The 25,614-nt window shown below is 27.1% G+C and overlaps 6 protein-coding genes across 8 annotated transcripts; 3 read left to right on the top strand and 3 right to left on the bottom strand.

The window, feature by feature from the left end:
- Positions 1-73: 73 nt before the first annotated feature.
- On the bottom strand, positions 74-10,470 carry LOC122519393. Its single transcript, XM_043638798.1, has 11 exons — positions 10,435-10,470; positions 5,550-10,366; positions 3,505-3,520; positions 3,267-3,318; positions 2,018-2,200; positions 1,559-1,948; positions 1,210-1,491; positions 996-1,125; positions 644-932; positions 346-563; positions 74-258 (listed from the first exon to the last, which is right to left on the bottom strand). Exons 2-11 carry the CDS (start codon positions 10,356-10,358, stop codon positions 166-168), a joined length of 6,462 nt encoding a protein of 2,153 aa, XP_043494733.1. The 5' UTR covers positions 10,359-10,366; positions 10,435-10,470; the 3' UTR covers positions 74-165.
- Positions 2,900-4,936, top strand: LOC122520084 (vacuolar protein sorting-associated protein 72 homolog). Of its 2 annotated transcripts, none has more exons than XM_043640023.1 (6): positions 2,900-3,141; positions 3,230-3,444; positions 3,687-3,869; positions 4,018-4,240; positions 4,351-4,557; positions 4,664-4,936. In XM_043640023.1, the coding sequence occupies exons 1-6, from the start codon at positions 3,008-3,010 to the stop codon at positions 4,893-4,895; spliced, it is 1,194 nt and encodes a 397-aa protein (XP_043495958.1). In that variant the 5' UTR covers positions 2,900-3,007; the 3' UTR covers positions 4,896-4,936. The 2 variants fall into 2 exon arrangements, with proteins under 2 accessions (XP_043495958.1, XP_043495956.1); XM_043640021.1 differs by having other exon boundaries at positions 2,903-3,141; positions 3,230-3,450.
- Positions 10,471-10,639: 169 nt separating the features above from the next.
- LOC122520082 (proteasome assembly chaperone 2) lies at positions 10,640-12,041 on the top strand. The gene is made up of 2 exons (XM_043640019.1): positions 10,640-11,529; positions 11,596-12,041. The coding sequence occupies exons 1-2, from the start codon at positions 11,197-11,199 to the stop codon at positions 12,019-12,021; spliced, it is 759 nt and encodes a 252-aa protein (XP_043495954.1). The 5' UTR covers positions 10,640-11,196; the 3' UTR covers positions 12,022-12,041.
- Positions 12,042-12,175: 134 nt separating this feature from the next.
- LOC122520083 (translocon-associated protein subunit delta) lies at positions 12,176-13,174 on the bottom strand. Its single transcript, XM_043640020.1, has 2 exons — positions 12,708-13,174; positions 12,176-12,628 (listed from the first exon to the last, which is right to left on the bottom strand). Exons 1-2 carry the CDS (start codon positions 12,951-12,953, stop codon positions 12,368-12,370), a joined length of 507 nt encoding a protein of 168 aa, XP_043495955.1. The 5' UTR covers positions 12,954-13,174; the 3' UTR covers positions 12,176-12,367.
- Positions 13,175-13,419: 245 nt separating this feature from the next.
- On the top strand, positions 13,420-16,730 carry LOC122520080. 2 transcript variants are annotated; one of them, XM_043640016.1, is made up of 5 exons: positions 13,420-13,800; positions 14,061-14,159; positions 14,269-14,549; positions 14,628-14,931; positions 15,023-16,730. In XM_043640016.1, exons 2-5 carry the CDS (start codon positions 14,156-14,158, stop codon positions 16,705-16,707), a joined length of 2,274 nt encoding a protein of 757 aa, XP_043495951.1. In that variant the 5' UTR covers positions 13,420-13,800; positions 14,061-14,155; the 3' UTR covers positions 16,708-16,730. The 2 variants fall into 2 exon arrangements, with proteins under 2 accessions (XP_043495951.1, XP_043495952.1); XM_043640017.1 differs by having other exon boundaries at positions 13,421-13,800; positions 14,631-14,931.
- A 5,103-nt stretch (positions 16,731-21,833) lies between these two features.
- On the bottom strand, positions 21,834-25,212 carry LOC122520081 (probable E3 ubiquitin-protein ligase makorin-1). The gene is made up of 6 exons (XM_043640018.1): positions 24,745-25,212; positions 24,002-24,289; positions 23,249-23,585; positions 22,704-23,026; positions 22,473-22,629; positions 21,834-22,377 (listed from the first exon to the last, which is right to left on the bottom strand). Exons 1-6 carry the CDS (start codon positions 24,780-24,782, stop codon positions 22,249-22,251), a joined length of 1,272 nt encoding a protein of 423 aa, XP_043495953.1. The 5' UTR covers positions 24,783-25,212; the 3' UTR covers positions 21,834-22,248.
- Positions 25,213-25,614: the final 402 nt, after the last annotated feature.

The raw sequence follows: 25,614 nt of genomic DNA, 5'->3' as shown, positions 1-25,614 counted from the left end.
TGATGTCACATTATGGAAGAGATCAGTAACTTTTTAAATAGTAATTATTAAAAGGATTTAAGTAATAATCAAATGTGATTAAAAAAGTTTAATAACAAAGTACGGTGAAGAAATTTCTCAACAGTATAGAAAATACAGTCATATGAATAAATAATTAAGTTAATATCACCACCTCACAAGAACTTGATCACCATCTTGAATAGAATAATAACTGAGTTCTTGCAACGGTTTATCTAAAGGAATTTCTTCTTTTGAAAGCTGAAATCATTATAGAATATATACATATATATATATAGTAAAATTCAATTTTAACATTAAAAATAACAAATTTGGTGTCATACTTACATTCTGTTGTACAAATGAAAGTGTTGGAATTCTTCCGCCAGTTTTAAAAAGTCTCTGTGCGAGTCCTATCACTTTTTGAACTTCCATATCTTTAAGAAGTTTTCTTTTAATTCCTTTAAGTTGATGTGGGTCATTTGGGCATTTAAATTCTACCGTTATAACGTTGGAAACCATTTCTGCTTTTGCTTTAGATGATGGAATATCATATATTCCATATTCTAAGAAACAAAATATATTTATATAAAATCATTTAATAATTCAAACTATTTATTGTGGAAAAAAATATAGTTTTACGTACTATCAACTAAAATTGGGTATCGTGGATGTTCATTTATGAATAAATTCCTTTTATCAAGATTATTCTCAATTTCTATCCATTTTCGTAAATATAATTTTAAATAATCGTACTCGGCACCCCTTCTTTCTTCGTGTGTTATTTCCGTGCCATTTAACATTTTTAAATGTGATATTCTTGCTATTATTAATTGCCTTCCTGTTTCTAAAGTGTAATCCTTTAAAATTGGATTTCCCCTAAATCTAAAATCTTCTAAATTATTAAGTTTTTCCAGCTCACTCACTGACTGCCACTGGAAACGAATGTTCTCTTATTAGTAAATCAACAAAATCTTTTTTTATAAACTATATATTACCTCTGATATGTTATTTTCCGATATATGCAATTGTCGTAAAGCAGGAAATAAATTTGTTTTACCAGTTGATATAGTAGATGGAAACCTTATTCTATCTATTGTATTTGAACTCAAATTAAGGCATTCTAAACTGCAAATTTAATAATATTAAAATAATGTATACAAATATAAAAATGAAATGACATTATATATTCAGTTTTATTAACTAACATACCATGGAAGTGAACCTAGCTTAAGAATTTCTGTCCAACTCGACAGAAAATTTCCTTCGAGCATAATTGTTCGTATTCTCATAGAAGTTGAGTATTTTAATGAACCTTCTAAAGAGCTAATATTATTAAACGAAGCTGATAGTTCTTCCAATGACAAAAACATATCCACACATTTCTGCACATCGGACCATTTATAATTCATTCTGGTAATAGTTACACTCTTTACATTTGTGAATGCATATTTTAATGTTTCCATATTTTCTTCAGGTAACAAATAATTTTCACTAAAAAATTGATTGTTTATTCATATTAAACTAGTTTTATGATATATTTTGAAATATATAAATTTACCTAACATTAAGCCGTTTAAGAGAATGAAGTTGACTACAAATATTTGCAACAGTATTCCAGGAACTTATTAAATTTTTCGATATATCTAATTCTTCCAAATTAGGACATAATTCTTGTAATTCACCAGAAGCACCAGCATCATTGACACATTGCTCTCTTAAGCATATCATTTTCAATTGATCGAATTTACTTTGTTTTTTATTCACTTTGGAAAATCCAACCATTTCTAAAAATGGAGCATTCATTTCTTTTTGCAAAGATGACAAAGTATCCTTATCTACTCCTGCCAATTCATCATCTATCAGACCATAGCGTTGTTTGATAGCTTGTGGACAGGATATACCAAATTTAACTTTACCAGGTCTTACAAATGATCCTGATGTAGTCTGCCTATTATATAATACATAATTAATCGAAATAATATATATACAATAAAATCATTATATCTCCAAATCATACCTAGCTTTAAAATATTCAGCACCTTCATATGTACCATTATGCTTTCCACGTCCAGGATCATCCCAATCTATACCCAACCAAAGGCCTTTGATATTCCCAACAGGACCAGCATATTTTAATATACCTTGATATCCATCACATTCTATGCGACTTCCAATTTTATAATTTTTGTCTTCAACCATACTAAATGGGAAACGATTACTTGTATTATATCAAATAATGAATATAAATAAGTCAATCATTAGATTATGTTTTATTATAATGCAAAAGAATATTACTACAGATTTAAATGATGAAATTAATGTAAATCATGTTATTAAAAAAAATATTAAATAAAAAGAAATATATGTTTCTCTTGTTGTTAAAGTCCTAACCTCAAAGCTATTAAAAAACATTGGAAGCTATGATATGAATGAAATGATAACAGTATGCTTTCTATAAAGCTTAAATATCACAAAATATAGCTGAAAATATTACTTGAACAAAGTAGAGACGTGATACCGCGATATAATTATATATCAAAGTATAAAAGTCATAAGAGACAATCTGACATTTCTATTCAGTGTTAAGTGCAAATAAACGTGAGCGATATTGAGAGATTTGTATGAACTTATGACAAAAAATTCCTAAATTAGAAAATGACATTTATTAGTGTATAGGGAGCGTTAGTCTCTATCAGTAGATGGCGCGACGATTGTCAAACGTAACCTACTAACATTATTATGTAAGACAATTACGGTTGTTGGCAACGCATCCTACAGACATTAGCCTTAGACGGTGCTATCAGTTGACCTTATTGGTCATTATTTGGACAAGTTCGACGTTCAACTAGTATTTTAGTAGTTATGGAGTGCATTAGTTAGGTGTCACTACAACCCCATTATTGACGAACTCCATTTATATTTTCTTCAATTTTGAAATTGTTTTGACTTAACCTCTTATAGACAAATATTGAAATTTATTTATTTTAGTTTGAATTTAATCCAAAAAATGGCATCGACTAGAGAAAGACGAGCAAATGCCGGTAATAAAATGGCTAAGTTGTTAAATGAAGAAGAGGAAGATGATTTTTATAAAACTACTTATGGTGGCTTTGATGAAGTTGAACAAGATCATGATTATATGTTAGCATGATTAATTCTTCTATTTTTTAAAAAGAATAGATCTTATTGTCATTTTTTTTATTTTTCTTATTTTATTAACAATCTCTAGGGAAGAGGACGAAGGTGAAGACGAAGTAGATTCTGACTTTAGCATTGATGAAAACGATGAGCCAGTTTCTGATACAGAACAAGAAAGTCCTAAGAAAAAACGCAGATTAATAACTAAAGCTTACAAAGAACCAAAAACAGTTACGGCTCAATCATCTACACCTTTAAGGGAAAAGAAAATAAGGCGCCAAAGACATGATAAATTTCTTATAGATAGTACTGGTAATCATATAGCAGTTAACACGTTGACTGTCATGCAAGTTTAACATGTTTTACTGTAGAGACCATAATTCTAAGGTAAGATACAAAACAATATATTAATATCAATAATAGATGGCCTCATTGAAAACTAAACACTGGTCACAGGTGACTGATATGGCAGTCAACGTGTTAAACTCAAAAAAAATTGTTACGATACATAAGTGCTTTAACATGTTTATTAATATAAATCTTAATAGAAAGGAAGTCTATACGTCGGTCTACTGCTGCTAAGTCAGCAGCAACTCAAAAGCGTTTATTAGAAAGAAATGAAGATCAAAAGAAAAAAACTAAAGTAATTAAACATGAAACTTGGAAGCCTACGCAAGAAGAATTACTCGAAGAAGCATTGCAAACTGAGCAAATAAATATGAAATCATTAGGTAGATTTTATTATTGTCTATATAAAGCAATTTATTTACTTTATTTATTCTTTATGAAATTTTTTTTGTGATTTACATATTACTATAGCAAAGTTATTAAAATAAAATTGTCTTTTTCTCTTACATTCTATCTGTTTGCCATTTACAGAAAAGTACCAAAAATTAGAAAATGAGAAAAAGAATACAAGAGCTGTTAGAAAAGCACATGGAGGTCCAATGATCAGGTATCATTCTATGTCAATGCCTGTAATGGTCATTACTGAACCAATAGAAAAAGAAGATGTTAAAATTAATGTAGAAGAAGGAGATGATGAGAAGAATGTGGTTCCAAGTTCCAATAGTGTTTCTGACGTATCCGTCCTAGGAGATTCGTAAGATTATTTTGTAACGTTATAAAATAAAAAATAAATATAGAATTATTAGTGTAATTTTAAGATATTCATTAAAATTACATTTATGCAAAGTATTTTATTTTGTTTAGTGAAGCAACTAATTGTGATGTAGAAGTTGACCCAAAAGATAAATTAGATGATGCCACAAAAAACAAAATAAATCTTCAATGTGAAGAAACAGGAACGTTTTACGAACGAACATTTATAACATTTGAAAATGACCAATTATTATTAGAAACATTTAAAAAACCTGCTCCATTAAAGCCAGCAACAAAATCTCTATGTGCTATAACAAGGTAGAAACAATTGACTGCTATAGAAAGTTAGCAAAATATAAATATTAATATACATAGAATAAAAACATGCTTATATCTTTAATGGAATTAATTTTATCTTTTTAAGGCTCCCCGCAAAATACTTAGATCCTATGACACAGTTGCCGTATAAAAATGTACAAACATTACGTTTACTTCGTGAAGCATATTATCGTCAATTAGAAGCTCGTAGTGATATCAACGATACTTCGTTAAGTCCAGAATTATTACGATGGCTAGAATGGAGACAAAAAAATTGTGGTACAAATTATAGAAGTACTATACGTCTTGAACCAGCAACAATTTCTACAAATTCGTAGCATATTTAATTATTTAATAAATAGTAGATACAAGGAAAAAAGAACAATTAATATTATAATTTTTATAGTTAATTAACGATTCAAGTAATAATCATCTGTTTTTTAAATATAGTATTATAGATTTATACAATTGTTTAAGTTGTAAAAATGCTTTTTTTAAATATTTAAAATAAGTTGTATATGGTTAAATCTCTTTAAACAAATTTATTTTATTTATTTGATTTTATATATAAAAAAAGATTAAATAATTTAACATTATACATTATACACTATATATTATACATTATTCGACGTTTGTATTATATAGTTTTACATTATTATAGCTTTGCTAGAAAAATAAAAATTAGATATATTGTCTTATTTTTGTCATGTATAATAAAATTACTTGTTTTATCTCAGTGATATATATATATATATATATATATATATATATATATATATAATGAAATTAGGTCTTAGTTATTTTTTATATAATTTATAAAAATAATAGATTTATTTATAAATAATAATACAATTTAAAAAATATTTATAATTTATTGAATACATTGTAATTTTTAGTAAAACATTAAAATATAAGCAATACAGATATAATTGTATTGAGAAAACATATCATATAAAGTATATTTACATATTTAAAAAATTATTATCTTAAATAAATGAAATGATATTTTTCATTTTTTCTTCTAATTTTTTATTTGCCAATTGCTGTTCTTTTAAACGACTTTCTAAAAGTTCCGATGAATGATGTATTTCTTTAATTTTCTTTCTAGTATTTTCGCAAAACTTAGCAAGTTGGTCAAATTCATTTATTAAATTGTTGTCTTCAAAAGTACTGTCATTACAATCCTTTATTTTTCGTTTCTTTTGAATCGGTTCTTTAATTATATTATCTCTTTTAGGAGAACGTGTTTCATCTAAATTTATTTTTGTCGTAAATTCTGTAAATGTAGTAGATTTAAACCACCACGGTAACGTTTTAAAATATTTAATATAATTTTTATTATAAACGATCTTTAAATCCGTTTCAATAAAACTTATTTTTTCTTTGACAATTTGAACTAATATATCTGCAAAATTTGTTACTTTTAAACTGCCAGTCATAAAATATAAATGACTTAAAATATCACAGGAAAAGGTATTGCTATTTACATCTGGTAACACTACTTGACAATACCGGATTATATTTTTGTGTAATTGATGTGCATCTTTTACTGGCCATGGAAAGCTCCAATGTGGTAGCAACAATCTACTTATAATATTTTCTAGAGTTACTCTATACTTCAGTGTTCTCCATAAATCATCAAAATATTCATAACTACATGGTAATATGTGCTGGTTCCTTACAAATTTTTTTAATTCTGGTGCAAATTTTGTATACATTAGAGATTCTGAATCTAATAAAATATGCATCAAATATGTGACTGCTTCATTGTGCAGGTTTATTAAAAAATTCGGCTCTTTCATAGCTTGAGATAAATTTCCGTTATTAATTGAGTCTTCTAAAACTCTTTGCCAAAGTTCTTCCGTTAAACAATTATCACAAACATTTTGTAAAGTATTCATTTCCAATGGATTTTGAGGAGGTTTCTTAATAACCAACCATAAAATCGTGCTTTGAATTAAATTTAATATAATTGTTTCATTTAATGTTTTCTCAACAGTGATGGTGTATTCAGATACATATCCCGAATCTAATAGAGTATCTAAATCTTCTACAATTTTGTCTTTTTTCATCTCCAAACTTCCATTTCCCAAAATAATAAGTACTATAGGTATTGGTAGAAGTTTATCTTTAGATAATATAGTTTTTGTTAACCGTTTTTTAATGGAAATAACATTTTCTGAAGCATTTGCTATAAATATAAAACCATCCGTTCCAATTAAATGGTGTTCTGCAATAAAACCTTCAAAATGCCTTATACAAGCATATAAATGTTCACATGAGTTTGATCGAAATGATTTTATTATTGGTTCTGTTGTATAATCCTCAGGACATAAATATCGATTTATTATTTTTTTATATTGCCACATATCAGTCCTATTTTCTAAATCAGGCCATGATATTACAACCTTCCAAAATAAATCTGTCAAAATGTGCATATTTAGTGATTTCAAGTTTTCTTTAATACCTTCATAAATAATTGCCTCAATAGGAGCTAAATTATTGATGATTGATTTTGGTATTTTTACCGTACAATGCCTTTTGCGCATATTTTCTATAACTAACTTTTGTCCATTACGATATAACATTTTAGCACATTCATCTAGAGATTGTTTCTGCAACCAAACAGGTGTGTCATCTAATGCTTTTCTTTGCTGAGTTTTTTTTAATGCCCATGTCCTCCATACGTAAAAATATTTATTGATCTTTCGTTTATTTCTTTTTTTTGTAAACTCTTCTAACTTTTGATAATTTATTATTTCTTCATATAATATATCATCACACATTTCAGTAAGAAAACTATTTAATATATTATTACTTAAAGAATCATACATTGTTGATTTCTTTATTTCTTCTTGTAGAATATTAGAGCATGGTTCTTCTATCACTTCTTCTATCAATTCTTCAAAGATTTCATCTGTATCTTTACTAATTTGTTGCATTTTTTGTTCCAATTGTTTTGTAGCTATAATTTCAGGTTCTTTTTTAATTGATAACTTATTTGGAGATTGTATATTTTTACTTATTGGCTCTGTTTCTTCAGATGGAACAAATTTTGTACTAGATAGACTTTGATGCGAAGTCAAAGTTACATTTGAGACATTATTGTCGAATATCTTGCATGGTAGAGTAGATTTTTGAAATATATTTCCTTTTCCAGTTTCAGAAAATATGCTCTTATTTAAAGCCATTAAAAATGGTGAAGATTTTTCAAAACTTTCAATTGGTTTAGTCTGCTGAAAAACATTAAAACTTGGTTGCGGAAGCAATGTATTATTGTTTGTATTATTAGAAATATTATTATTATCTTTAAGCTTTTTCGATAAAGTATCATATTGTGGTTTATCAAACAGTGAGGGTGTATTAAGATAATCTTGTTGTATTTGAGTATTCAATGGTAAATTTGTTTCTGTCTTATCTTCAAGAATAATCTGTTCATATTTTGATCCAATTTTATTATGTTCTGATTTAAATATAGAAGTAGTTTCCGATTTATTTAAATCAGTATCATTGATTTTAGATATTTTTTGAAAATGATCATATTTGGTAGTTATTGGTGAATCTACAAGAAAGGCACTATGATTTTTTTCATTAGAAAGTAAAATTTCTTTACTAGAAGGTTCTGATTCCTTTCTTATAAATTCATGTGAAATTTCCATACTATTATCGACAGTTAAATTCTGATCTTCTGCATTTATAGATTGAGGCAATAAATAGCCTTCAGAATTAAAACTACTGTGAGGCTTATGATTCTTGTAAGATTTTTCAGGCATTTTTCCACCAGCGATGCATTCACTAATCGATAACCCTTGAGAAGTTCTTTTTGCTTCTATCATATAACGAGCTCTACCTTGTTTTATATTTGACATTGGCAAACAAAAATTTTGTCTGTTTAACATTATGTATAATTCATCACTTGATACACTGATTCCTACTTGTTCACAGAAATATATAGCCTCATTCTCATTCTCAAATCCAAGATTTTGAAGTAATTCATATAATGGATAAGCTGTAGATGTAGTTCTGCAATATGCTTTGACCATTATAGATAAAGCTTTAACTCTAACTTGATTAAAATATCTAAGCAAAATACAGGCATTTAAGAAAGTTGTTTGCCGCACTAGTTTAAAAAATTTGTAATAATTATTAGACTCGAGAGCAGAATATATATTTATTGCAAATTGTACTTCTGATGACTTCTGTATTGAAATTGGAAGTTGCTGCAAGTCTGACATGAAATTACCAGTATTCAAATTTAAGAGAATAATATATCCTCGAAATTCTGGTTCGTTTTGACATGTAATACCTTTTACTCTCAAATCATGATACATATACTTTAAAGACTGTAAGCATTTTGTTAAGTTTTCTGAATTGATTTTTTTATCAAATACTGATAATTCTTCCGCGCAAAGTCTTTCTGAGCATACTATGTGAAATCTAGCACATTGTTCAACTAATTCTACACTATCGATACAACAAAGTTCTTGTTGAGTTATATCTTTTCTTATTCCTCTTGTTCTATCCCATAAAAAATGATACCATTCTCCTAAATTAGTTCCTTCTTCTTCGCAAAGATTTACTATTTCATGAAGCAAATAACTCATAGTCATCTTTAAGGATTTTACTGGTCTTAATTCATGAGCCATTGGTTCTTCTTGATCTGCAGAAGATCTCGAGTATTGTTTAACAGCAATCATATGATTTATTCTATACTCATTTCCTTCTAATAGTTCATACGGAGCTACTTGCCTTTGCGATTCACGCATCAAACGTTCTTTTTCAGGACACATATCTGGACAAGTTCCACTTGTAATTTCAGCAGTTTCCAATGAGTGAGATTTAACTTGTTTAAGTCTCATCAAACGATCCCTTGCCTCTAAAATTTTATACTTATCTTCTGATGTAATACCAATTTGATGTATTATATTTTGTAATTCTTCCATAGATGCACCATGCAACGATGTCATTATTTGACTATCAGTTTCAATTTTATCCTTATCAATTTTGAGTAGCATCTTCTCAGATTTTTTTGCGTGTGATCCTTTGCTTTTTTTCCCAGTAGGTACTCTAAACATATTATCACTCTTATAATCATGTAAATTATATTCTAAATTTGTCATAGCTTCCAATTCTGTTTTAATTTCATTATCTATTTTAAGAAAATTTGTAACTATATTTTTTGAATCTTTCTTTTTGGTCGGAGACTTCGGTGATTTATCTGACTTTGTCCATTCAACAGTAAACTTTTGACCTAAATATTCTCCACTTTTCTGATAGGCATTATTAGCTTCTTCCTTAGATTGAAAAACTACTATAATTATCTGCTTCTTCGGCCTAATAGTAATTTTTAATACTTCACCATAAGCATTAAAATGTTCTCTTGCAGTTGATCTTATAAGTAATTCCTTTGGAACATCTGTACATGTTATTGAATTATCCAAATTACATTTAACTATCTGTGATTTAGAATTTTTTTTTAATTGTGCATATGCTGAACCATCTTTCAAAGCATTGGCAAACAAATTGACCGATGGTTCAAATGCATTTCTAGATATTTTAGGCTTGTATTTTTTTCCTGTGTCATTAGTTTGTTCCTTAGTAAAACTACTCAGCTGTGTTATTGCTTCAGGTGCTGCAAAACTAAATTCTTGTTTGCTGCTGCTTGAAGACATCAAATTGGTTGGAAAACCGTAATTGTAAGTTTTTGGAGGGCTAAAAACAACGTTTGGCCTAGAAAATGTAAATCCTAGAGAAGTTGGATTTTCTGTAGTATTTGTATCCATTTCTTCCTTGTCAGACATTTTTTCTTCTATACAAATAGAATTATTTTAATGATAATATTAAAAGATAATTTGACTGTTTATGTATATTACTAACCTCTTATCCGTTCGAAAAGTTTATTATAATGTAATGATTGTTTTACTTTCTATTTATTTTAAATATCTAAAAATGTTAAATTTTTTCTTCAATTTAATTTTCTTCTTAAAAATTGAAATGCATTTCGCTATAATATTATTTCACAATATTCAAAATTGGAACTTTTTCACTCCGTTTACACTTTTAACAAATATAATCACTACTACTTTATAATACTTCGTCGTTCAATTCAACATCCTCTTAAGACACCCTTTATATATAAAATTAGCGGATTGCCACTCAATGCTAAAAGATTTGACCATTCGTTTCAAGAGTAATACCAAATCAATTATCTTTAGCAATAAATTTTTTAAGTTTTAGTAGTTAGTTTAGGTTTTCCATTATATTTAATGGTAACCCTGTTTTAGTGCAGCGCACTTTTATTGACTAGTATTTACGATTATTATTATTATTATAAGCAACGATATCACTCTACACTTAAATTAAATTTGAAATTTTTTATATATGTGTGGCATTCCAAATGAAACGATGTCAAATAGGAAAGTGGAGGGGGTAAGAAGTGTAACCCGCTGTATAAAATTACACGAATACAAAGTTTTTTAAAGTAACCAATCACATTCGATATAATCTGTATATCCAATGAACGATAAGTATTAAGATGCTGTAAAATATTGTCAAATCATTTGATATTCTCATGTCGTTACCAGATTATTAGTAAACTATATTTAAACAACATTAGTTAAGCGTTAAAAGAGAAACATAATGATTAAGTTAACAAAACAATATAATTTAGAAGGTTTCTCATTAATAATACCGTCAGTGGCAGTTGGTAACGTCGCTCAATTAAGTGTTGATCTGTTAATCGCTAGTCTTAACCTCCAAAGAATTGGTCAAATTGTAACTTCTGCTTTTATACCCATTGTTGGGTTGGATCCTTATGTAGAAACATCTGAACATTTAAGTACAGCAGTTGATTTATATGCAGGACTTGAAAATAAAATACTTGTTATACAAATTCGTTCACCGTTTGTCAAATCATTGAATAATTTTTATCATAGTTTGTTACAGTTTATCACAGCAAATAAAATATCTAAGGTATACTTTTATGAGCATATTTACAAATGTACAAATAACAAGATTTTAATTTATGTTTTATTTTAGATAGTAATCCTGACAAGTAGCTATGCATATGAGAAAACAGATACTCAAATAAATGTTACAGAATTAAGATACATTGCATCTGCCAGTATATTAACTAATAACAAACAAATTTTCGACGATTCTAAATGGCTCCAATATGAATCTAAATATACATCTTGTTCAAGCAATCAACAGATAGCACACATTCCAGGAGGAGGCTTTGCAACTAATTTATTTCATTTTCTTTCGAACAATAATGTACCGAGTATAATATTGTTTAAATTTTGCTCAGAAGGAGATAATATTCCAGATGCATTATATTTATTAAATTATTTGAATCAATGGATGAAGTTACTAAAAATGAATTCTAGTGGAACTTTAGATGTGAAGTATCCACCATCATGGAAATGTTTATTTGGAAATGTACCATCGTCTGAGATATATTAAATAAAATACTATATTTATTATTTTATTTTTATAAAATGTTTATTTCTCTCAACAGTATCTCGTATATGTTATTGCAATATATAAAATACATGCAATATTATTGCATAATATAAATATATAAAGATATATCAGATACAACTAATACAACAGTACATTTTCTTCAATTTCATGAATTTATTTGAACTGGAATCGATCACATATGTCCTACATTATATTTTAAAAATACAGAAATATCAGACATGTTCAAAATATTTATAATTACAAAATTTCAACCTAATATTATAATATTTTGCATTAATGATGACAAGTATAGAAATTAGACTTTGTAAAATAAATAATATTTTTACTACGCAAGCAGTTTAAATTTAGCTGAAAATGCAGCATATGAAACAAGAGCAGCTAAAAATGCTGCCAAAAATTCAGAGTTGATCCATGGTCCAAGATAAATACCTGGATTATTGAGTACAACTACAGCTAATGGTTTAACTACACTAGGATCTTCTCCACTTCTATAAGCTTTACGAATAGCAGCATATTTTTCTTCGTCGTAAAGTTTGACACTGTAATCTCCTGATCGTGCATGTTTGATGTCTTCTGTCCAAGAAACCTGAAAAAGATAAAATAAATATTTAGAATAAAAATACGAATAATAACAACATACAAATTATTTAGATTTATTATTTTACCTGATATTTGTTATCTGCACTTAACCTTACAGCAGGTAAAGCTTTTCCTTCTACTTCAGCATACAATGGAATTCCTTTAACACCATTGCTACACTTTAATACAAACTGTGTTGTAAAAGCTACATTAGTAAGAACAGTAGCATCTTCTGTTACATACGCTGATGCTACTACTTCTGGTTTTTGACATGTTTCTGCTGATATTGTCAAAATTACAGCACATAATGTAGACAGAAAAATATAATTCATGTTTATTTTAAATTATGTTTTATACAATAATTGAATTAATAAGATGCTTATTAAAATCTAACAATAGATTCTTATATTATATATGATATAATATAGCAAACGACAATATGAACTACACTTCGAACACGGTTCTCAGTCCACTTGCCTAAGATTATTCTATCATAACGTAATTCAAAAACTGTACTCGATTGCAGACGTGTTATGACGTGTCTTTAACCTCTAACTATAAATGGTACAGATGTTACACAACATAAAAATTCATGACATAATAATGTCATCTACTGGAAGGATATATAATTGAAAGTAAGGTTAGGTATAAATGATTTAATTTATTATATTGGCCAATAAATCCATGTTATTAATATAAATAATACATTAGAATAATAATATTTCAGTTATCCATAACACAATTATTAATATTTTATATTTTATAAAAGCAATATTATATACATATACCTATTAGATATACTTTCATAAAATCCAATACATTGATTGGTTGTACATTTTCCTTTACAACAAACTTCATTGTATAACCAATGATTACGTTATAAATAATTATATTACTTCTGTATGTGATTGTTCATGAGAAAAGGTATTTATGTCATCTTTCAAGAATTAGAACAAATTAGATGATTGAATTTTTCAATTGTCGATACAAATTAATAGAGGGGGAAAAAGGGATTGTGATTGAAGCTTAATACAATAAAAAAAAGATGCTATTGTGAGACGCAATCTCGTATACTTATTCAACCCATCCTAATATTAATTGTTAATATTATATATGTTTTTTATGCTAATAATTATCAAAATGAAGTGAACTGACAATTCCAAGAACACTTACACATGGGTATATATTTATATATATATATATATTAAGGATCGTAGTAATATAATAAAATGTGATTTTTAATATCATACATTTTACATCTATTATTAAGTAAATGATAATCTTAATTAACAGGTTGCTATTATAATTATTATAATATTTTTAATATTAGTATTGATATGACAATATATTATTCAAATTTTGCTTATCATTTTTCAATATTTTGTGTGAAAGTAAATTTAGAGCTTTATATGAATAAAATGTTTTCATTTATATTTTAGATGCAGTAATTATTTCTTTTAATAATATAGAATGTACTAGATCTATGATTGAGTAATATTGTAATCGCTACTATTTTGTATAATTTGGCAATAATATGGGTAAGTAAATAAAGATTTAGTTTCTTTAACTAATTTAATGTAGTATAACATATATAGACTATTCTTTTATTTCTAAAGCAAATTAATATAAATTTTTAATGTATAATAGTGATGGCAGGAAATGAAAGTACGCCAGGATCTTTGGCAGAAGATACATTATCTGCAAGATTACAATGGCTTCGTCAAAGACGTGAAACATTACAAGAGAAACTTGTTCTGAAAAATACAGAATTAAAAAATCTTTGCATAGAGGAGGCAGAATTAACAGGAGTATTACCACCAGAAATACCATTAGAACCTGGGGAAAGTCCACCCACTTTCCGTAAAAAAGTGGGCACAGCATTTACATATCCTCAAAATCTAATCAACAAATTAAAATCAAATGAAATTGTAAGATTATTATATGTTGTATTATATAATATTTATAATACATATTGGAAATGTTAAATTTAATTTTACTATCGTAAGCAGGAAGAATCAGCTCTAGAATTAGAGCGACAGGTTCAAATTGGTATAGTGGAAGCTGCTCTAGGAATCGTTAATGATCCTGCAGAGAGTAAAGCTGTACGTCGAAAACATAGATTGGTTTATCAACAAGGTCAAAGAAAACTTCAAGAATTGGAAGCACGCTTAAATTCTATACGTCAGTCTCGTAATAAAACACACCGTGCAGGACAATATCAGCATACGATGCCATGTAATACTCAACCACATTTACAGAGCAATGTTAAACATAGAACAAAAAAACCACGACCACCACTTGATAGTACAGGTATTGTTTATAATTGTATTTATAATGAAGAAAGTAGTAGCATCAAAGTGTTACACGAATATTTTTATTTATTATAAATATTTTTATATAGGAAATGAAAGTTGCTTGACCTCTACGAGAGGTATTGCTCAAGAAGAAAATATTAATTTAAATTCCATAGGAACAGAACAAAAATATCCTGGATATGAGGAACATCTTCCATTCACGAATGCCTATCATCATGGTCATGATACTGGTTTTTCTTCTACAAGTCCTGTTGACATACGACAAAATATTAAAGCATTAGAAAATGATTTTAATGACAATCACAATATTTATATTCTTCCTGATCAATATCGTACTCGTACTTATTCTCATGGTAGTGGTGGTACACGCAGTCAGAATAATTATCAGGATAACAACCGAGTTTATCGTACTGTACCTAACACGTACAGTGAAGAAGAACGTCAAATGAGATATCGTCAATTTCAACAACATCAACAACAACAACAGCAGCAGCAACAACAGAAACAACATGAATTACAAGAAGATTTTTATAATCATCAACAATATGCAGAATATAAACTGTTCGATAGCGAAGCTCAAAGAAAATCGAGTCAAATTTATTATGATAGAGATTTTCATTCGCCTCATCATATGCACACGGAGTATCAATTTCATTATAAAAATCAATCACAGTCATGGCAAAGAAAAGATCGTGACATGTCTATAAATAGAAATTTAAGATGTATAGGACCACCTATTGATTCGCATATGCCTCCAGGATGTTGGATGCGTTGTAACGAAGAAATCATTTGGTGTCCCGATGAACAACTTGTGTCTGATAGATTTGGTAGTCTTGATCGTAGAAAACGAAATGGAGTGCAGCAAGTAGGAAATATTCATACGGATACGCAATCCCGATATCGGACAGTAACGATTGGAGGATCTAAAAATACTGTACCAGTTGTATCCTACCCACAACCTACTATTCATTTATTACCTTTATCAGAACAGTCACAAGTAAATAATAAAATTCTTTTACGAACTCAATCCTTAGGAAGCGTAGAAACATGGCACTCCAATAGATCTCAGGAATCACAAGATGATAAAGACACTACTGATAGCGTTAGTCGCAAAGGAAAAGAAAAAGAATGGTATGAAACGTCTTTAGATTCAGGTGCAAGTCCTGCATTTGAGGCAGGCTTATTAATTACACATAAAGCTATGCACTGCCAATCAAGCTCACCTGTATCATGTGCTAAAGACATTGGTGTCATTAATGGTATTAATGACAATACTGCAAAGAATGTCCATTCAAATATGCAAGCACGTTCTAAGTTGGAAACATCTATTCAAGCACAAACGCATGTACAGCCAACTCTCATTTGTTACGATCATTGGCGACCTAAAGTACTTGAAATTCCTGCAGAATCAAGAAAAATTCAGGAAAATAATGACGAGGGAATTTTAATAAGATCTCCTCGTAATTGTACAGTAGTGCAGGCAGGAAAATATCAGCCTTATAGAGAAGTTACAAAACCTTTTGAAATGTCAGACTTTTATAAATATTCAACTAAATTTCGTAAACGAAATGAAATATCTGGGCAAACTTCATCAAATGAAAGTTGTTTAGATTCCTATGCTGGAGATTTAGCTGGTTCTACCGATTTACAAAAAGAATCTGATTCTTCTAATTATGTACACAATGGTAATGTTACTAGTCCAGTACAAAAAAAGATATATCAACCTGTTGAGCGTATGACATGTCAGCCCTATTTAACTACTTTAAGGTAGCTTTATTAAAAAGTATTGAAAAATATTGAGAGAGAGAGAGAGAGAAAAATATGATGTAAATTCTTATTTTCTTAATCTCTTCAGTACAAGCGTCGACTTTAATCGGAAGCTACGATACGAATATATACATGGCCAGGCGTTAGGATTCGGCAATGTGCCGTACCGAAAAAATTAAATATAATAATATGTATATAATATTGAAATTTACAATTCAATTAAAAAGATACAGCCACTTGAATTTGCTTAAATAGCGTAACAATGTTATAATACGATTTTTTCATTATACAATGATTCATTTAAAGATATAATAGTTATTGCCTTTAAAATAAGTGCAATTAATATAATAGTATCTTATATTAAATATATATATAAATATATAGTATTATGGAAAATAATAAGATATAAATTTATATTGAAATTAGAACGTACAAAAATGTTTGTATCGAAAAAAGTGATAGATTTGTTAATTTATAATTTATGTAACATATGATGACCTGAATATAGTGCCTTACTATCTTTTTAATAAGCATATTTACGCACAATACAATACGTTATTATTTGTTCTTGGTACTTAAAACTATTATTAATTAGAAAATTTCTTTATAAAAAAAAGAAAAATGTTTAATTATTTCTATTATTGCATTACAAGAATTACTGTAATTCAGTTGAAAAATATATGTAAATATCTATATTGATTGTAAAAATTTAGCAAAAATTTATCATGTTATGTACATCATAATAATGTAAATTAACAGTATAAACGAGAAATTGTTATTAAGGCGTTTAAATTTTTATTTGTTCCACGCATATCATAATAAAACGATACTGAAATCAAATAAAAATATATAAAATATATATATAACAATACATATTATAATAATATTGATTAAATTTAAGTGCCTACATTAATAAGAGCCAAAAGACTCTAGGAAGATAATGTATCAAATATAATAATTTATCTTTTTTTTATACATATATATATATATATATATTCATGTGTAAATGGAGTTATAACGCCCACACATAAATAATTTATACAGTTCAGTAGTTAGCTAAGATTAAAAGTGTAAAATGGTATTATCATAAAAAAATTTCGATAAGTATTTCACATGAATTTACATAAACTAATTTTATTTTTCCTAATTTTTAGCAATATTCACAATTTTCCTTTTAGCTACAATTTTAATAACTCTTTTATATTCATAGCTTTTGTAATGTTTAGATATTAACTGTTTTAAAATACTGTTTATCGTTATGTCAGGTAAATATTAGATGATAACTTTATGTTATTTAATATAAACTTTTTCAAATACTACATAGCCATATGCATTTATAAAAATAAAATGATTACTGATTTCTTTGAACATTTTTCAATCATATTCATAAGTACAATCAACTATTACATTCAATATAACATATATATATTACTAAATAGTATAAAAACTTATGAAAAATGTTAATATTCTAAAATATAGCATTGAAAATTATTCAAAAATAATTAATTTTACATTGCAATTAATAATTACGTACTTGTAGAAAAAGAGGAAAAGAGATAAAAAGAACAAGATAATAAGATGATGTTTACGCATAGATTCATTATATTTATTTTATTTTTCTACTTTTAATAACAAAAATATATATATTATTGTGAGAAATAAAATTAAAGCCAATTGTGACTTACTCTTATCATCGAACTTGTCTAATATACAAATTAATGACAACTAACGAGAGTTATCAATATCAGAGATAATCATTTTAGTCTGTTTGCGGGATCTTATTAATTATGCTCACAATATTGTAAATACTTAAGATCCTAAATACTTAGGGCGTCCTATATAGAGATAGCGTGATAGAAAACTAAAAAACGATTCGTATTTATTTATTACAGAATAAATTGTGTTTTTCTTATAATGGTAATATAAACGTTTCTATAATCAGTAATAATTTTAATTAATTAACAAGGGCATTATATATATAGTTGACAGTGAAAGAGTAGGAATCGTTAACATTAAAGATGTTTTACTACATGTATCGCGTGGCACACTTTTCAAAAAATATTACTATATACCTATAACATAGAAGAAATTAGTATGTAATCTTATTATATATAAAAATAAATAAAAATAATTTTAACTTATATATATATATATATTAAGTATATAAATGTATAGGAGAAAGAGAGAGAGAGAAAATGTTCTTTTCAAAATTTTTAGAATTTAACTCTTATTGTTAAAGATATGCGTTATAGAATACCAATTATTTACTTATTTTTTAATTCTCTTATGTAAATTCTAATATTACTATTATTTTAATACTATTATGAAAAGAAGCAATTTAAAGTATACTTTAATATTGTTTTTTCATAATTATATTGAAAATCGAAGAATGATGTTAAAATTGTTCCTTTAAAATGATTAAAAAAAAAGACTTCTATACGTGACTTCTATAATTTATGAAAATAAGGCCATTAAAATGAAAAATATTATTTATCTTTTCTTTCTCATTCTCGAAATGAATAATAATATAGAGTAACTATGATAGATATTATACAGTAAACTCCCCTATAATACGAGATATGATACATAAGATACATTTGTGAAAAGCACATATAATGAATTAAAACGAGATGATTACTTAATTTATTGTGTATTATTCATTAATTATTTATTAATATTTATTAGTTATATAATTAATTGATTATTTATAGATAGTTAATCTGTTATATAACTAATAAATTAATTATAAATAATTTTCTTATTTATTGATACTTTAATTAACCCTTTTATATAGCGCATTGAATGAAAATTACGTTATATAAAAGCCCTTTGTAATATCTTTAATTTATTATAAAAATTCGAATTATATGGTAATTTACTGTATAGTACATATGTTTATCTTTTAAAATATAATATTAATCAACATATATGTACCACAAAATATCTCTTACATGCAATTAAATCGTCAGATGTAGATTACTTAATGTAAACTATATTGTACTAAGTACGGATAGAAAAAGAAAGCATGAAAAACATTTTTAAGATTTGACGAATACTTATTTAGTTTACAAAATAATATCTTATAAATGAGATAATTAGTATGCGAGTTAATTTGGAATATAAATATATAATAAAACAAAGAATATAACAAATTACTCTAGCAGGTACACCTATGTACATTAATTATAGATGTTATCAATACTAAATTTTTAATAAAGTCGCTCACAAGAAGTAATTTTGTAAGAAAAATAAAAGTTCGACATTTAACATTTCATTTAAATATCTTACAGTACTTTTGCATAAAATAATAATGAAAACGTAATAATACAACACATACATTTTTTATTAGGATAAAAGATAATAAATGTAGCCACTTTATTAAAATATTATGTAATAGAATTAATATATAATCAGATGCATGCTGTTTTAAAAACAGATATTAAAAAGAATATATAAAATCCCAAGAGAACATTAAATCATAAAAATAAGTGAAAACATTTAGATTAGATATTTAACAAAATATTACAAATCTTTGCGAAGCAGTTATTAATATATTTCCATTACTGTTAACTTATTTAACTTTAATGGATGGGGGACTTTTTGCGCATTGCTACAATTATTCGTATAAGATAATAGATAAATTTTTTGTTGCATGATGTAGACATTATTAGGGACGTGCCGCTATCATATATAATATTTTTATAAAAACGTAATATATATATATATAGATATCATTGGAATACGGGCTATAAAATCAGTTAATTTTATTATAATATAAAGCCCGCTAAATGTAACAGTTCTTCATTGTTTATTCACTAGCTTATAATTTCTTTGAAAGCCACGTCCAACCACTAATTTATTACTCACAAATAGTGCCAAAGTCTTTTTGTTTCTTATTCACTAATCTGTTTCACTTCATTCACACATTCTTACACATTTATATATATATATATATGAACGTACGCATTTATATGAATAGTCTATCATTATCAATTGTAGAGAATAACACTATACAATTTGAATAATTGAAAGAAATTGTTAAAGATTCGCAGAGCCATAATATAAGAGGTAGGCGGCAATGTATAACTGCAATTTTAAAATTAGTATGTAGTTGATAGTCTAGTATACCTATCAGATTTTCATTTGCTCTATACTTGATAAAATATATTGATGTTTTATTCTCCATAAATAGTAGAAACAATATAATTTAAAAAAAAAAAAGAAAACAAATATTTTTCATGGATAAAAATAATCACAACAATAGTTTATTATATATATATATAGTTTATAATAGTTTATAATAAATTACATTAACAATTCTTTTTGCATATTTAAACATAACAAAACATCAAATTATAAAACAAAATAGTAAAAAGTATATACATTATACAAAGAATCTAAAATATTAAATACTTTCATTTTTAACAAATTTTTTATATTATAGAAATTATCACAGAAAACAAAAAGTTGATCGTTTCTCAAAAAAAAAGAAATTAATTATAAAGTTTAAATTTTGATATCTTATGGAGAATAATACGATTCAACGTTGAGCAAGGATTAGAGCAAAACTTGACTAAAGTATTTTATACTGGAGATTTATCATAATTCCAATTAAACAAACTCTAGCAATTTTTACTTATAATGATACATATTATTAATCTTCGCTCTCTTGATGCAACAAAAATTATTTTTCTATATCAGGATAAACACATTAGGTTTCATAATTTCTATACAATATTAATATGTTAAACACAAAATACGTATTTAAAATACCTTAATCCTTTCAATGCTATGGACTTTATATTATTTCGAACCCGTATAATTTGTTGAAATATAAATGTACCAGAGACTAGTATATACTAATACGTATACGTTTTGTAATTATTTATGTACCTAATGGTAGTTTTAATGTAGAAGTAAATTCGGCCACGTTATCAACAAATTTTAAACAAATATTTTCCAGTACAACAACAGTGTGAAATAATATAGTGTACGATACCGACAGAGCCACACACATAAAACGTAAAAAAGTATTCAGTCCAGTGTGTTTTATCACAGTAAGTGGACAGCGCATGGCATGTGCGTGTCATTAAAAATTTCAGCGTTGAAAAGATTAAGTATTCTGACGTAAGATTCAATTAGAATATTTATTATCAATTATTAACTGCAGTAGAATTAGTTACAACGTGAAAAAGAAATGATTTCACAGGTAATAGGATATTTAATAAGTACGTTCTATTGCTATAAATCTAAAACTTTGTATGACCAACTCTATTTGTAGTACTTATTCAAATTATCAAGCTTATAATCACGTATTGATCTTATGTGATTATCATTATTTGTAACACACGTACAAAAGGTGAAATGAAGCTGGGATATTTTTCAATATAATCACTCAAACAATTTGAATACTATTGATTCATTACGCTGCTGGAACCACTAGAACATGACAAATGAATGAATAGTACTAGTAGTAGCAACAACGGCAATGATAACAGTAGTATCAAAGCAGTGCTACAACAGTCAACTAGCACACTTAGCACAACTACAATGCTACTTCGTAATCAGACCAATCAGATTCATCCGAGTCTGAAAAAATTGGTACAAAATCTTCAAAATCTATATACATCAAGTTTTCATCTCTGCCTTCAAGGAAGTCCCATAAGATCAAATGCTATGAGAAATAAATTCAATTTTACAATTAGAAGCTTACGTAATTTAACATTATTAATTTAATAATTAATATATTACATAACAAACTATACTTACTTGTATAATATCAGCATCACTATCAGGATTACGACGTTGACGAATAGGTGGACCAACGTCTGCTTTAGTACCATCTGGTAAAGCGTGTAGATAAAAGCATTTATTACCAAATGGACATTTCCCACGACCTTTGTTGAAATATTTGCAATCCTTAGTACTGCAATAAGCAAATTTTATTATATATTTGGAAAGAAGAAAATAATATAAAATATATTTTTTTATTTCTTTTACCTTAATGCATCTTTATAATCCATTATCAATTTTTCTTTTTCTTCTTTTGTATCAACCCAATACATACTAGGGCATACAAAATCAGAAGTGACACGGCATTCTGGACAAGCTCTTATTATTTTGTTATCAAATTGTTTAGCTTGTCTCCATTTTCTAATACAGGTTAAACAAAAACAATGATTACAGTTTGGCAAAATACCAAACCTTTGTTCGCGTGATGACTTTTCCATTATTGTTTCAAAACAGACGCCGCAAGACTTTTCTCTGCTACGTTGAATAGCAAATGATAATTCCATGTCAACTTCATGTTGTTTAACACATGCCTATACAAAAATTAATATTCCATATTGAAATATTTGGTCATAATTCAGTTAGATATTACTTTATATGCTAGCTTGTTATTACTAAGTATACTCTAATATGTTATTAGATATATTTATAAGATCTGATTTGAAATAGTATATTATCCCGGCTAATATTATTCAAGAAATTAACAAATACTAATAAAAGAGTAAATGACTTACAACTTATAAATATACACTCACATTTGTATGCTTTTTCCGAAGTTCTTCATTATATGGATGAAGAGCTGCACGACCACACAATTCACAAATATTTCCGTGTAAATATGTGCAGTTGGGTTTTTTACAAATCCCTGTAGCTTCGGCATATGGACAAAGAGGTTGCAATGAAGAATCAAAAGCTTGACCCAATGGACTTACAGCTTGAGCATATGTAAGAGGTTTGGATGTACCAGTTGATGTTCCTGAAGTATTAAACATTTCGTCGTTGGATGTAGAAGAACCAGCAACTGATGAGATAGTCGATGGTATAAATTCAGGAGCTTTAACCCATTCTTCAGCCACATGAATACTTCCCGTGCTGCAAACATAAATAATTCTGATATCATTATTATTTTCTAATAAAAAGAAACTGTTTCAACAAAATGTATTTTCTAAATATACTTAAAGGTCTTTGCTATATTAACACATTAAATGTTACGTCAGTCACTAATGATTGACAGCATACTTTATGTTTAAGTTGCGTCAGTCACCACTGACTGATATTCCTGTGTATATCTCTGGCTAACGGATTATCATGGTCTGAACAGAAAGTTAAATAAAATAGGTTTAGTGCTTAACGCGTTAAAAATTTTTGATTCTAAAGTTTTAATTTCTTTGAATAGTTTTCAATTATTATCAATCAGATATCAAGATTTCTGCTTTATTATCTGAAAGATCAAAGAGGAGAATACTTTTTAAATATAATTGTTACATAATACAGTATATGTTACATACGTATTTTTTAGCTCCATTGAAGTTGTAGTAGTGACCGTACGTTGCTTTAATGAAGAATTTTCTCGTAAATTGTTTTGTATACAAGCGTTATCGGTAGGTTCAGAGTCATGAAGAAAATGGCACTGACTACCATACTTGCACGTGCCATATTTAAAAAAGCGACAAGTAGTATTGGATGGAATACTGGCCAATATTTCTGCTTCAAGTGTTCCCGGTTCATGACGTGTAGATTGAACATGACGATATCTGCAATTATTTCCTCCACGACACAAGCCATTTTTAAAAAACCTAAATGTAACATAGATACAAGAGATTAATATAAATATACATGTTAAGATTAATTCTATATAAGTATGATATTGAAGTAATTAATATTTGATACTTTGGTACTCTATAATTTATGTTGTAAGTTTGATTAACTATTTAACAATGTCTAAACATATAGATATTTTTCTGACTAATAAAAAAAAACATATCTATTAACATAAGTTAAAGGACATTTCATAATTGAAATGAACTGCTATCTTAGTTTAATAATTTAACAGATTTAAATTTCACGGTTGTAAACAGTTTAAGGAATTGTGTCAATATTTACATTAACTTGTTTACATATTACATATATTTATAATATTTCTTAAGTAGTACAATTAATTTAAAAATGTTAAAATAGTTTATAATAATTTGATAAAATTATCGATAAGAGTCAATATAGTTTTTGAAAATATAAGTTCACATCATCTTACCGGCAAACAATACTATTATGTGTCCAATTGTCGGCCATTTTCTCAAGCTTCCACTGTAACAATGATTAATGACGCGTTCTCCGAGAGTCGCGTGTAAATACCAGCAAATATTTCGATACGAATAAATTCACATATGATGCAGAACAACCGTCTTTATGGGATCTTGAAAGTTGTTCTGAAAATTTCAAATCAAACGTACAACCGTTCGATCACGCAGTAGCCCTTTTCTTGTCTCCTCCCAAAACCATTAAGACCCTTCACAAACCCACACTTTATATCTTGCCAAGGGCTTATACTCTGCCCTCTGCATATATCAGTCTATACTGTATCGTAATTCCCTATCTCAATGTAATATTCTGATAGTTAAAGAGTTAATATGTACATAACACATATGCATTTAAGATACATTACACATATGCAAGTATTTAACCGAAGTGAATGCACAATTGCGCTTTATCGCGCATGCGTTAAAGCTTCTGAGCCTTATCATTCGTATGGTATATATATACCATATATATATGTTGGTACATGTATATATATACACGCTTCTGTTTTCTTTTTACTCTTTCTGAACATCGATAATAAAAAAAAATATTAGATTGAAAATTAAAATTATATTATTTAATATTCTTATATATTATTAATAATAATTTAATAGTAACAATTTAACAAAAAAGAAAAATATCTTAGTAAATTTCTTTGATAAAAAATAATGAATTTAAATTATTTGCGCTTAATGACCACATCGTCCAATTGGTTTAAAATTTAAACTACATGTTATTTATATAAAGAATTGTTTTTAGAAAAACAGAAGTTTTAATTTAGTAATTAATAATCATCAGTATAATTTCCTATCAAACTATTTTGTTC

Source organism: Polistes fuscatus, unplaced genomic scaffold, assembly GCF_010416935.1.
Source record: "Polistes fuscatus isolate 324 unplaced genomic scaffold, CU_Pfus_HIC Scaffold3, whole genome shotgun sequence".
Classification (NCBI taxonomy): domain Eukaryota; kingdom Metazoa; phylum Arthropoda; class Insecta; order Hymenoptera; family Vespidae; genus Polistes; species Polistes fuscatus.
The sequence above is the reverse complement of the archived record's forward strand: the minus strand, read 5'-3'. Positions and strand labels throughout refer to the sequence as shown.

Excerpts from the sequence above, each read along its gene's own strand:
- LOC122519393 (XM_043638798.1), bottom strand. The coding sequence starts at position 10,358 with ATGTCTGACAAGGAAGAAATGGATACAAATACTACAGAAAATCCAACT. Across the intron at positions 1,949-2,017 it reads GCTGAATATTTTAAAGCTAG|GCAGACTACATCAGGATCAT; the intron begins GTATGATTTGGA and ends ATTATATAATAG. Across the intron at positions 1,492-1,558 it reads CTTAAACGGCTTAATGTTAG|TGAAAATTATTTGTTACCTG; the intron begins GTAAATTTATAT and ends TCAATTTTTTAG.
- LOC122520083 (XM_043640020.1), bottom strand. The coding sequence starts at position 12,953 with ATGAATTATATTTTTCTGTCTACATTATGTGCTGTAATTTTGACAATA. Across the intron at positions 12,629-12,707 it reads GTGCAGATAACAAATATCAG|GTTTCTTGGACAGAAGACAT; the intron begins GTAAAATAATAA and ends TATCTTTTTCAG.
- LOC122520081 (XM_043640018.1), bottom strand. The coding sequence starts at position 24,782 with ATGGCCGACAATTGGACACATAATAGTATTGTTTGCCG. Across the intron at positions 24,290-24,744 it reads CATAATAGTATTGTTTGCCG|GTTTTTTAAAAATGGCTTGT; the intron begins GTAAGATGATGT and ends TGTTACATTTAG. Across the intron at positions 22,378-22,472 it reads GTGATGCTGATATTATACAA|CATTTGATCTTATGGGACTT; the intron begins GTAAGTATAGTT and ends TATTTCTCATAG.
- LOC122520082 (XM_043640019.1), top strand. The coding sequence starts at position 11,197 with ATGATTAAGTTAACAAAACAATATAATTTAGAAGGTTTCTCATTAATA. Across the intron at positions 11,530-11,595 it reads CAGCAAATAAAATATCTAAG|ATAGTAATCCTGACAAGTAG; the intron begins GTATACTTTTAT and ends GTTTTATTTTAG.
- LOC122520084 (XM_043640021.1), top strand. The coding sequence starts at position 3,008 with ATGGCATCGACTAGAGAAAGACGAGCAAATGCCGGTAATAAAATGGCT. Across the intron at positions 3,870-4,017 it reads AATAAATATGAAATCATTAG|AAAAGTACCAAAAATTAGAA; the intron begins GTAGATTTTATT and ends TGCCATTTACAG. Across the intron at positions 4,241-4,350 it reads GTATCCGTCCTAGGAGATTC|TGAAGCAACTAATTGTGATG; the intron begins GTAAGATTATTT and ends TATTTTGTTTAG.
- LOC122520080 (XM_043640016.1), top strand. Across the intron at positions 14,550-14,627 it reads AATTAAAATCAAATGAAATT|CAGGAAGAATCAGCTCTAGA; the intron begins GTAAGATTATTA and ends TACTATCGTAAG. Across the intron at positions 14,932-15,022 it reads ACCACCACTTGATAGTACAG|GAAATGAAAGTTGCTTGACC; the intron begins GTATTGTTTATA and ends ATTTTTATATAG.